This window comes from Mobula birostris, chromosome 25, assembly GCF_030028105.1.
Source record: "Mobula birostris isolate sMobBir1 chromosome 25, sMobBir1.hap1, whole genome shotgun sequence".
In the NCBI taxonomy this organism is placed as follows: Eukaryota; Metazoa; Chordata; class Chondrichthyes; order Myliobatiformes; family Myliobatidae; genus Mobula; species Mobula birostris.
In genome coordinates, this window is record NC_092394.1 from 29,400,351 (window position 1) to 29,412,902 (window position 12,552).

General features: G+C 40.3%; 1 protein-coding gene across 1 annotated transcript in view; it reads left to right on the forward strand.

Annotated features, from left to right (window-relative positions):
* The window catches only part of LOC140187841 (protein-tyrosine sulfotransferase 1-like), a 121,419-nt gene that overhangs the window by 104,091 nt on the left and 4,776 nt on the right, over positions 1-12,552 (forward strand). The window contains exon 7 of the mRNA XM_072243636.1: positions 357-535. Coding sequence (XP_072099737.1) covers positions 357-535 — 179 coding nt within the window. The remainder of the gene's footprint in view (positions 1-356; positions 536-12,552) is intronic.

Sequence of the window (12,552 nt, forward strand, 5' to 3'; positions counted from 1 at the left end):
TTGCATTTTTGAGGGTAGAATTGTCGAGGCAAAGGCCTTTTTGTATGAGTGAGTTCCTTAGTTATCTTCCTAAGACACACTGTCAATAACCTTGTGCTTGAAGAAAATACTGTGTACAGCCGTATCCTAGACTGAGTTACCAGTCCTGGGTGAGGATGAGTACCAGTTCAGATAGGAATGGGGAAGTATGCTTAGAGAAAGATGTTCTTGACCTAAATTAACACCAATGTTCAAAAATAAGTTGGTGTAGCAAATTGATATTAATTAAGATTGTAATTACTAGTTTACCTAGGTCTTGTGCTAGTAATTTTATTACCATGATTAGTCTAAACTGATGTATACCTTTCTCCTTTCAGAGATATCCTTAATTTTTTACGGAGTGATGATTTGCCTCCTCGTGAGCGAGTGAGAACAGTTTATAAAGAAGCACAATATTATTCTATTGGACCATTGCTCGAGTGTCTGGATGAGCTGCAGCCCTTGGCTAGTGAAAAAGTCAGAAAGGCATTTTTGGACTTGATGCCTTATTATAAAGGTGATTCATTTTAATTGTCAGTTTTATTTATAAAATAGTTAATGATGAGAAGTCTAAGAAGATTTATTTGGAATTTGATTCAATATAAGACCGAGGAAATGGATATACACTCAGTTGTCACCCTATCAGGAGGTTCCTCTCCCCAATAAAGTGGCCACCAAGGTGTATGTTCGAGGTCTGCTGCTGCTGTAGCCCATCCACTTCAAAGTGTTGTGTGTTCAGAGATGCTCTTCAGCACCCCACTGTTTTAACATGTGGTTATTTGAGTTACTGTCATCTTCCTGTCAGTTTGGCCATTCTCCTTTAACCTCTCTCATTAACAAGACATGTCCACCCACAGAAATGCTGCTCACTGGTTTTTTTGTTTTACACACCATTCTCTGTAAACTCTGGAGACTGTTGTACGTGAAAACCCCAGATCAGCAGTTTCTGAGATACTCAAGCCACCCTATCTGGCACCAGCAATCATTCCACAGTCAAAGTTACTTAATTTACATTTCTTCCCTATGTCTGCATGCTTTTATGCATTGAGTTGCTGCCATGTGATTGGCTGCTTAGATATTTGCATTAACTGGCAGGTGCACAGGTGTACCTAATAAAGTGGACATTGAGTGTATATTGAATTATTCTTTACATTACTGGATGAGTCACCTAAGCCATGGAAAAATAGCATAGATTACATAGGAACTTGTAACCACAGTCATCTTAGTAATGACTGTTGATTCTGTTACTTAATTCCCTGAAGGTCTGCTATTAGCACTATAGTTAACATATGTGCTGGCCTTTTGTCCATACAATTTAATGCACAGTAATTCAAAAATGGATTTAATGAATAGATACTTTACAAAGAGTGCATGAATGGAATTAAGAGATTGAGAATTTGACTCATTGTTTACAGTTATAGTTCTCAGTATCATTTCTGAATTGTATTTATCAGCTTTATAGCCCTCTGGTCCAATTTGTTATAGATCTGAAGTTTTAATCTTAAGCTTAGTATGAAGAGCTTTAAAATTTTTGAAATAGCTTTGAGACTTAAGAGCTGCATAATTTAATTGGTATCAATTTTAATGGTTTAGTGGTATTAATTTTTAATGGCTTGGGATGGCACGGTAGTATAGTGGTTAGCACAACACTTTACAGAACAGGCAACCTGAATTCATTTCCTGCCACTGCCTGTAAGGAGTTTGTATGTTCTTCCCGTGACCTCCTGGGTTTCCTCCGGGTGCTCCGGTTTCCTCCCACAGTCCAAAGTCATACTGGTTGGTAAGTTAATTGGTCATTGTAAATTATCCCTTGATTAGGCTAGCATTAAATCGGGGGATTACTGGGCGGAGGGACCTATTCCATGCAATATCTCAATAAAATAAAATAATTTTGCTTTCAAATAAAGGCATTTTTCCTTGTCCTTTGTCTTTGAGGTTTTGGCACTAACATCCTTCACCTGTGAAAATAGGCTGCTTTCAGACATCTAGCCACAGTTTGTCAAAACTAGGTATTAGGGCTATTTGTTTGAGGCATCCTATGTGATTTTAACTGCCACTGTCTTGGCCAGATGCTCTTCCAATGTGTAAAGGATCTTAAATAGAAAATCAGATTCTCTTTCTTCTTGGTACAACAATAATACTATATTTTATTTTAAATCCTCAATTTAATCTAGTATTGTCAAGATTACTAATAGATTTTTCAAGTAGATATAATATTTAAATTGATTGAACTCGGTTTTATAACATTGAGCAAGTTATAATCAGTTCTTCATTTACACAAAATGAGTTTTTGTAGGTCAATTTAATCATCAAAGGGAAAAGTAATTAGGAAACGAAATAGGATTTCTCGTTAACCTCTGAATATTAAGTGTTGAAACTTGTAATGAGCTTGTTACTGATCCATGTAGTAAGTATGAGCTTGATTTTTCATATTCTACTGTTGTGAACTTGCTGTATCCCAATCCAAAATTGTCATGTGGGAGGGGATGGAGAGGGAAGGGGTTTGTCAGGCTGCATACAAGGAAGGGGACAGAACAAGTCAACCCAGAACCAAAGATTTTATTAAACTTTGATAGATGGCTAGACCATAACACTTGGCTTAGCTAACTGTCTTTCTTTGTTTTTAAATCTTTTTATTGAATAAGTATACAAAAGGGTAAGCCATATAGGCACTAATACACTGTTAGAATATAATAAAATTACAGGAGATATTAATACAGAAAAAAAAGTGATACAAACAATGTAATTTAAACATAACATACTAAGGTAACATAATAGTATACTAATTTTATATATATATATATCAACAGAGAAAAGAAAAAAAAATCCCCCCCAAAAAAAACCCACCGTGCAACTAAACTAAAAGCAAAGCAAAGCAATGGGCTAACTTGGAACCAAACAGAGTTAAAGAACTTAAAATCACGTCCTCAAACCCGACCTCCATTAAAAACAGTAAAAAAAAACAAGAAGGGTATATAAATATGGAGCAAAAAAGAAAAGGAAAAAAAATTACATTAAATGAAAATATTGAATAAAAGATCTCCAGGTCTGTTTAGCTAACTGTCAAACTTTTAATACTTTTGAATATTCGTGTGATAGGTAGAGTCATTTATAAATCACTAAACAATCCATGAAACAGACATATTTCAAGATGATTAACGTAAAATTATAATAAGTTTTTAATGTTTAAATCAATTGCAAAATTAAAGAAAATCAGTTAAAAATGTAAATCATCTTGTATTGTTTTGGCATTGTAGAGCAGTTAGATTTCATTGAAATAAATGGTCTTGCCCCTGCACTAATCCTGTTTTAGCTGGTACATGTTAATTGCTGAGATTCTCCAGCCTGAATGCTAGAGAATTAGCACAGATTTATGCTCCACACAGGACTCCAGTTCTGAAGTGCAGTTGGTGAACTGTGGTCAAGAAGTTCAGAATGTCTGCATTCATGTGGGATACTCCGAAGATGGCAGTTGCCCAGAGAAATGCCAACTGTTCTGCAAAAAATGTTCTCACTTCCCACTAGCCTGTATCTTCAAACCAAGCCTTTGTTTAACTCAGAGCTTTTCAGTTTACAGATTTCTCCTGATAGACTGCCATTTTGAGAAATATTGAGGAGACACTGATGTTCAAATAGGTTTGCATTTGAGTCTTCTTACCTTTCTAAGTTGGCCGTTGTTATTCACTAGCTTTTCAAATTCATGCATCATTCAACAATTGTATTAAGAAATAAATTGGTTTTTTGGGTTGTTAGCATTAAACTGATGTGAGTGAATTGATTAGTCCTTGTTCTCTTGACCTAAGAATTGGTTCCACTGAGTTCAGAGGGGAGTGGAGATAACTGGTAGCCTTTTGCTCTTGCAAGTGAAGAGCAGTAAATTTCCTTCACAATTTATTTCCTAAGGGGGCTTGCTGACTCCCATTGTATTCTCGTATGCCTTGAGGATTTCATATCTAGTGCAGAAATTGTAGGTGCCCTGGCAAAGGTATTCAAAACATCCTTAACCAAGGGTATGATACCAGTGTACTGGAAAATAGTTAATATGGTTCTGTTGTTCAAGAAAGGCTTTAAGAATAAGCTGAGAAACTATAGGCTCACAAGCTTGATGTCAGTAGTGGGTAAATTATTGGAAGGTATTCCAAGGGTCAGAATATTTAAGTATTTGGATAGACAGGGACTGATTAGGGATTGCCAACATGCCTTTATGCATGGTAGATAGTGCCTAATCAATCATATAGTGCTTTTCAAGGAAGTTACCAGGAAAGTTGATGAAAGAAAGGCAGTGGCGTTGTCTACATGGACTTTAGCAAGGCCTTTGACAAAGTACCTCGTGGGAGGCTGGCCCAGATGTTAAGTCACTTAGTATTCAGGATGAGGTGGGAAATTGGATTCCACATTGACTTTGTGGGAGAGCCAGTGAGGTATTAGATGGCAGCTTCTGTGACTGGAGGCCTGACGCTAGTGGTGTGCCTCAGGAATTAGTGTTGTTATTTGTCATCTGTGTCGATGATCTGGATGATAATGTGGTAAAGTAGATCAGCAAATTTCTGGATGACATTAAGAATGGGGGCGTAGTGGACAGCAGGGAAGGCTATCAAAACTTGCAATGGGATCTGGATCAGCTGGAAAAATGGGCTGAAAAATGGCAGATGGAGTTTAATGCAGACAAGTGTGAGTCGTTGCACTTTGGGAAGACAAACCAGGATAAATGGTAGGGCACTGAGTAAAACAAAGTGATCAGGGAATGTAGATCCATAATTCCTTGCAAGTGGTATCACCAGTAGATAGTGTCATTAAAGGGAGCTTTAGGCACATCGGCTTTTATAAATCAGAGTGTTGGGTTCAGGAGTTGGGATGTTATGTTGAAGTTGTATAAGCCTCACCAGCATCTTAATTTGGAGTATTGTGTGCAGTACCTACAGGAAAGGTGTAAATAAGATAGAAAGCGTGCAGAGAAAATTAAGAGAATGTTGCCAGGACTTGTAGACCTGATTGAACAGGTTTGGACTTTATTCCCTAGAGTGTAGATTTAGGGGAGATTTGATAGAGGTATATAAAATTATGAAGGGTATAGAGAAGCACTGAGGTTGGGTGAGACTAGAACTAGAGGTACTGTAATAGGTTCAGAGTGAAGGCTAAAGCCAGTCGAACTGGAAGGATTCTCGATGTACCAAATAGACTGAACTGCTGATTCGGAAAAGACAAAAGGTGGAGGTGTAAACTCTCGACCATGCTCCAATGTGGCGGCTTTGTCGAACTCGTGTTCCCCTGACTTTGAACACCTAATGGTCAAATGCTGTCCATTCTATTTACCTAGGGAGTTCTCCTCCAAAATCCTGACTACCGCGGCGGATTATAATCAAGGGCAAGTGATACTACGTGATGCCATCTCCAAACAAGAAACAGTCAATCCCAACGCATTTCAAATCATAAGTCAGATATTTCAACCAAGCTTGTTTGAAGAAAACCCTGCCCAATTACGGTCAGCATGAAGGGCCGACACACCAGACCACTACTATACTAAGATTTGGACTGCCTACTGTTCCATGCCCAGACCACATTTTGATACATTGGATCATTTGGCTGTCCTACCTGCATACAGGCAGGGATTAGGGAGCAAAACTCCAGAGATGAGGACAACAAAGAGATAGTTGCAGAAGGCAGAGGAGTGGCTACAGGATTGCTTTGAGTCAGTGGACTGGGACATGTTCTAAGACTCATCTGTGTATCTGAATGAATACACAATGGTTGTAAAGGACTTCACCAAAACAGTTGTATATGAGTGTGTCCCCACAAAATTATTGAGTCTTCCCCAACCAGGAGCCGTGGATGAACCACAAGATCTGCAATCTGCTGAGGGCCAGGTCAGAGGCATCCAAGTCTGGTGGCCGAGAAAGTTACATAGTCATAGTCATACTTTATTGATTCCGAGGGAAATTGGGTTTTGTTACAGTTGCAGCAACCAAGAACAGAGTATAAATATAGCAATATAAAACCATAAATAATTAAATAATAATATGTAAATTATGCCAGGAAATAAGTTCAGGACCAGCCTATTGGTTCAGGGTGTCTGACCCTCCAAGGGAGGAGTTGTAAAGTTTGATGGCCACAGGCAGGAATGACTTCCTATGACGCTCTGTGTTGCATCTCGGTGGAATGAGTCTCTGGCTGAATGTACTCCTGTGCCCAACCAGTACATTATGTAGTAGATGGGAGGCACTGTCCAAGATGGCATGCAACTTGGACAGCATCCTCTTTTCAGACACCACCGTCAGAGAGTCCAGTTCCATCCCCACAACATCACTGGCCTTATGAATGAGTTTGTTGATTCTGTTGGTGTCTGCTACCCTCAGCCTGCTGTCCCAGCACACAACAGCAAACATGATCGCACTGGCCACCACAGACTCGTAGAACATCCTCAGCATCGTCCGGCAGATGTTAAAGGACAAGAGGTCCGGGTACGATCTCTGGAAAGCCATCTCATGGGCAAAGTGTCAATTCCAGACTAAACTTGAAATAATGAAGGATGCTCAACAGTTGTGGCTTGAATACCGTCACCACTTATAAAGTTAAATCAAGCAACATAGGTAATAGCACAGCTTCGCTTCCAGATGAGCTCAATACCTTCTACATTCACTTTGACCATCAAAATATGGAGGAACCTTCATGAACTCCCACATACCCCGATGATCCTATGATTTCAGTCTCTGAAGCCGATGTACTAGCAGCCGAACAGCCTTCAGGAGGGTAAACCCATGAAGAGCATCCAGCCCAGATGGGTTACCTGGCCAAGTACTAAAGACCTGATCAACTGGCTGGAGTGTTCACAGAGGTCTTTAACCTCTGGCGATGGCAATGTGTGGTATCCACCTGCTTCAAGCAGGCCTAAAAAGAGCATGGTGACCTGCCTCAATGACTGTCGCCCAGTAGCACTTAATCCACGGTGATGAAGTACTTTGATAGTTTGGTGATGAAACTTATCAATTCCTGCCGGAGGAGTGACTTTGATCTGCTCGAGTATGCCTACCAGAGCAACAGGTCTACAGTAGATGCCATCTCATTGGCTCTTCACTCAACCCTGGAACATCCGGACAGCAAAGGTGCATACATCAGGATGCTCTTTATTGGCTACAGCTCAGCATTCAGTACCATCATTCCCTCAAAACTAATCAATAAGCTTCAAGATGTTGGCCTCAATACTGCCTTGTGCACTTGGATCTTTAATTTCCTCACTTGCAGACCCCAGTAGTTCAGATTGGCAACATCTCCTCCATAATCTCCATCAGGGCAGGGGCACCATGAGGCTGCGTACCTCACCCCCTGTCCTACTCGTTTTACACTTTGGCTGTGTGACTAAGCACATCTCAAGTTCCACATTCAAGTTTGCTGATTACACCACTGTTTTAGGCCAAATCAAAGGTGGTGATGAATCAGAAAACAGGAAGGAGATTGAAAATCTAGCTGAGTGATGCCACAACAACAAGCTCATACTCAATGTCAGCAAGACCAAGGAGCTGATTATTGACGTCATTAGGGATCAGAATTGGAGAGGGTTAGCAATTTTAAATTCCTTGGTGGTGTTATGTAGTATATATACATATAACAATCACAGCACGGTAGGACCTGTTGAGTGCAATTATGAAGAAAGCACGGCAGCACCTTTACTTCCTTAGGAGTTTGCAGAGATTCAGCACGACACCTAAAAGTTTGACAAACTTCTATAGACGTGTCTTGGAGAGTATATTGACTGGCTGCGTCATAGCCTGGTATGGAAACACCAATACCCTTGAACAGGAAATCCTGTAAAAGTAGTAGTTACGGGCCAGTCCATCATGGGTAAAGCTCTCCCAACCATTGAACACATCTTCATGAAACACATTCGCGGGAAAGCAGCGTCCATTATCAGGAACCCCCTCCATCTAGGACATCCTTGCTGCTCACTGCTGCCATCAGGAAAAGGTAGAGGATCCTCAGGATTCACACCACCATGTTCAGGAACAGTTACTATCCCTGAACCATCAGGCTCTTGAACAAGAAGGCATAACTTCACTTGCCCCATCATTGAAATGTTCCCATAACCAATGTACTCACTTTCAAGGACACTTCATCTCACATTCTCGATATTTACTGCTGACATAGTTATTTATTATTACTGTATCTTCCCTTTTGTGTGTGCGCAGTTTGTTGTCTTCTGTACTCTGTTTGAACACCCAGTTGGGTGGTCATTCACTGATTCTGTTGTGGTTGTTATTTTATAGATTAATTGAGTATGCCCACAAGAAAATGAAACTCAGGGTTTTATATGCTGAGATATATGTACTTTGATAATAAAGCTACTTTGAACTTTGATACTTAAGGGGAACCTGCGGAGGAACTTCTTCACTCGGAGAATGGTGCGAGTATGGAATGAGCAGCCACTGGAAGTGATGGATGCAGGTGACATTTCAGCACTTAAGAGTAATTTGGATAAGTGCACGGATGGGACGGTTACGGTGGGCTATGGGTCCAGCTGTAGATAATGGGAATAGGCAGAATCTCAATGTGGGCCCGAAGCTCTTGTTGCTGTGCTGTAGTGTTCTATGATTGTGTGCAACTAATTGCTAGGTGCTTCCAGAACTCTCTTCATCATTCATCTTCAGTCTTGACCACAGACGCTCTTCTGGTATGTCCACTACCTACTCTTCACCACACTCCTCACTTGACTACTGTTTACTACCACCATTTCCCCTCAGGTTTCACCCCTCAGTGGACAGCAGTAACATGCCGCTCATGGACTTTGTTTTCCTCTCCTTGATTACTGCTCTCATTAACTTCCAGTCAAGGTTTACAGATATTCATTTGTTTTACATACAGGTGATACATTTCTCTGAGGAATATGCCCTGAAAAATTAATTCACCTAAAGAACAACACAGCTGTTCACCTGAATGTTCTCAATAAATTTCCAACACAGAACCACATAAGACATATTAGAACGTGTGATCAAAAGGGCCGGCAAAGAGGTGGGTTTTCCTGGATATCTTAGACCATAAGACATGGGAGCAGAATTAGACCATTTAGCCCTTTGAATCTGCTCTGCCATTCAATCATGGCTGATGTATTTTTCCTCTCCCTTGGCCGCTCCCTGTAACTTTTGACACCCTTACTAATCAAGAACCTCTCAAACTCTGCTTTAAATATGCCCGGTGTCCTGGCCTCTGTAGCCATCTGTGGTAATGAATTCCAAAGATTCAAGACTCCCTGGCTGTAGAAGTTGCTCCTCATCTCTGAACTAAAGGGACACCCTTCTATTCTGAGGCTGTGTCCTCTGGTCCTAGCCTCGCCCACTAAAGGAAATATCCTCTCCATATCCACTCTGTCTAGGCCTTTCAAAATTCAGTACATTTCAATGAGATTTCCACCCCTCCCCCCATTCTTCTAAACTCCACTGAGTACAGCCCCAGAGCTGTCAAACACTCTTCATTTCCAACAACATTTGTAAGAACCTTCTCCAATCCCTGCACATCCATTCATAGGCAGGGAACCCAAAATTGCTCACAATACTCCTAAGTACGGTCTGACCTACACCTTATAAAGCCTCGGCATTACATCCTTGCTTTTATTTTCTATTCCTCTTGAAATGAATGCTAACATTGCATTTGCCTTCCTCACCCCTGACTCAACCTGCAAGTTAACCTTTAGGGAATCCTACACTTGGACTTCCTAGTGCAACTCCAATTTCTGAATTTGCACCCTGTTTAGAAAATAGCCCATGCCTTTATTCCTTCTGCTAAAGTGCATGAACATACACTTCTCGACATCTGTCACTTCTTTGCCCATTCTCCTAATCTGCCTTAGTCCTTCTACAGCTTCTCTGATTCATCAACACTACCTATCTTTGTATGATCTGCAAACTTGGCCACAAACCCATCAATTTCATCATCCAGGTCTTTAATGTATAACGTGAAAAGTAGCAGCCCCAACACCGACTCCTGTGGTCATCGCAGCCAACCAGAAAAGGCCCTCTTTATTCCCACTCTTTGCCTTCTGACAGCATCTTCTGTCCATCCTATTATCTTTCTTGTAGTGCTGTGGGCTCTTATCTTGCTTAGCAGCCTCTGTCGAAGGAGGAAATACAGTTCGAGTACAGTGAGATTAAGAAAGTCAATTGTGGAACAATTATATCTGAGTTTGCTAAGTTGCTAAACTTGGAAGAGTCCAAGTTGTAGGCAAGTGTTAGTTACAAAAATACGGAGTCAAGCTAAGGTAGGATTTGAAAACACAGGATTTTTATTCCATTCCAATGAGTTTAATTTTCGTCTGTCCTGACAAAGCTGCTTTCCATTCTAGTCTAATGTCTCCTTGCACTTTTTCCACAATTGTGAATTGCTCTTCACCATAGCTGACTGTATCCATTCCATTTCTGTTCTCACCTTTCCTCGAGGATAGGATTCATTTTTGACAGCTCCACTGCCGTCACATATCCCTTAGCTCACACTGGTGAGCATTTAACAACCAGGTACACCACTCTTATTTCTACTTTGCAGGACTCACTGTGCTTTCCTCTGCCTTGTAAGTGCAACAAACCAAACTTTTGTTCTCTCCTCTTACTTATACTATCACTATCTTCTTTTACCTTGTACCATCACTTGCTTTGTCACTTAACCCCCGCCGCCGGTGTACCACCTATTTAACACATTCTCTTGTGTTCTCTCCTTCCTGATTTCACTGTATCTTGGAATCTGTTTCTCTTTAACATTACACCGTCCTAATGAAGGATGATTGACCTGAAATTTTAACTCCACATTGCACCCTCTGACCTATGGAATACTACTAGAACTCTTCATTTTAAGAATTGAAGATTAGAAGATTAAGATTTAAGATTCAAGACTGTTTAATGTCAGTTCCACTATACAAGTGTAAAGGAGACTCTTTATTTAGCCTTATTTGTTGCACTTAGATCAAAACATGCAGTGAAGTGAGATATTTATGTCAAATCAAATCAGCAAGGATTGTGCTGGGGGCAGCCCGCAGGTCTTGCCACGCTTCCAGCTTCCTGTAGCTTGCGCACAACTTATTAATCCCAACTGTAACCATAGTGCAGGTTGAAACCGGAGGAAACTTGCACAGTCACGGGGAGAATGTACAAGCTCCTTACAGACAGTAGCAGGAATCGAACTCCGATTGGGTATTGTACACTTAAAATTACTATTGCTCAGATGCTTTCTCAACTAATTAATTATTAAATAATTCTGGTTGACCCTTGGTTAGACACACTGTAAAAATGATGAATAATTAGGTCAGTGTCTTGGAGGTTGCTCTGTGGCACTGCACTTTTAGAATTGGAAAGATCCAAGGACTGGTGTCCAATTTCCATTGTTGCAGCAGTTGAAAAGGGAGGAAATATCTATTGTAATTCAACTTCTTGACCTTTCACTCTTGTGAGTACAGGATTATGAAGTGTCATTTATGATTTCCACTTGTCCATAACCATGTGGAGTTGGAAAAAGACTGAGTGGGATTGTATGGTTTGGCTGCACTAGGTGCTGAATCGGAACCTTTACTGCTTCTATAACTATGTTGCCTGTGCTCAATATTAAGATTTTTTAAATCTTTTCTTAACGATGAAATATATTTCATTTGAAATGTTTGAAGTAAAATTGATCATGTCTTTCTCTAATACAGTACAGATTACAACCCTTTAATAATGCAAAAAAACAATCTTTTTGCTCATGAAATATAAACATGTCAATACAAGTTGAGTACCGCTTAACCAAAAATCCAAAATCTGAAATTCAAAATTTTTTGAGCACTGACATGCCATCACAAATGGAAAATTCAGAAGATGCTGGGAAGGCTCCCAGGCAACGCACAGATTTCTGCACATCACAGACAGTTCTGAGAAGTGACCTCACGTATGTGATGAACAGAAGTTAATGAAAATTGAAAAAATCTGCATAGTGAAAAATGAAGATCATGATCGTGTATTGAAAGAGTGGATTCATCAGGCTCAGAGTGAAAATATTTTGCTTAACAGTATTTTGATCATGAAACAAGCAAAAATCTGTCATAATGATCTAAAAGTTAAAAGTAATTGTGAATATTCAGCAGGATGGTTGTAGAATTTAATAAAAAGCATGGCATTACATTTTTTTTAAAACATCAAAAGCACACACACAAAATGGTGGAGGAAATCAGCAGGTCAGGCAGCAGCTGTGGAAAGGAGTGAACAGCCAGGGTTTCAGGCTGAGATTCTTCTTCAGGACTGGAAAGGAAGGGGGAAGATGTCAGAATAAAAAGGTGGGGGGTAGGGAAGAATGATAGTTAGAAGGTGATAGGTGAAGCCAGGTGGGTGGGAAAAGTAAAGGGCTGGAGATGAAGAAATCTGATAGGAGAGGAAGGTGGACCATAGGAGAAAGGGAAAGAGGAGGGGCTCCAGGAGGAGGTGATAGGCAGGTAGTGAAGAGCTAAGAGGCCAGAGTGGGGAATAGAAGAGGAAAGGTGGTGGGAACATTTTAGAAAGGAGAAATCAAAATTCTTCAAATTTCTTAAGTTCA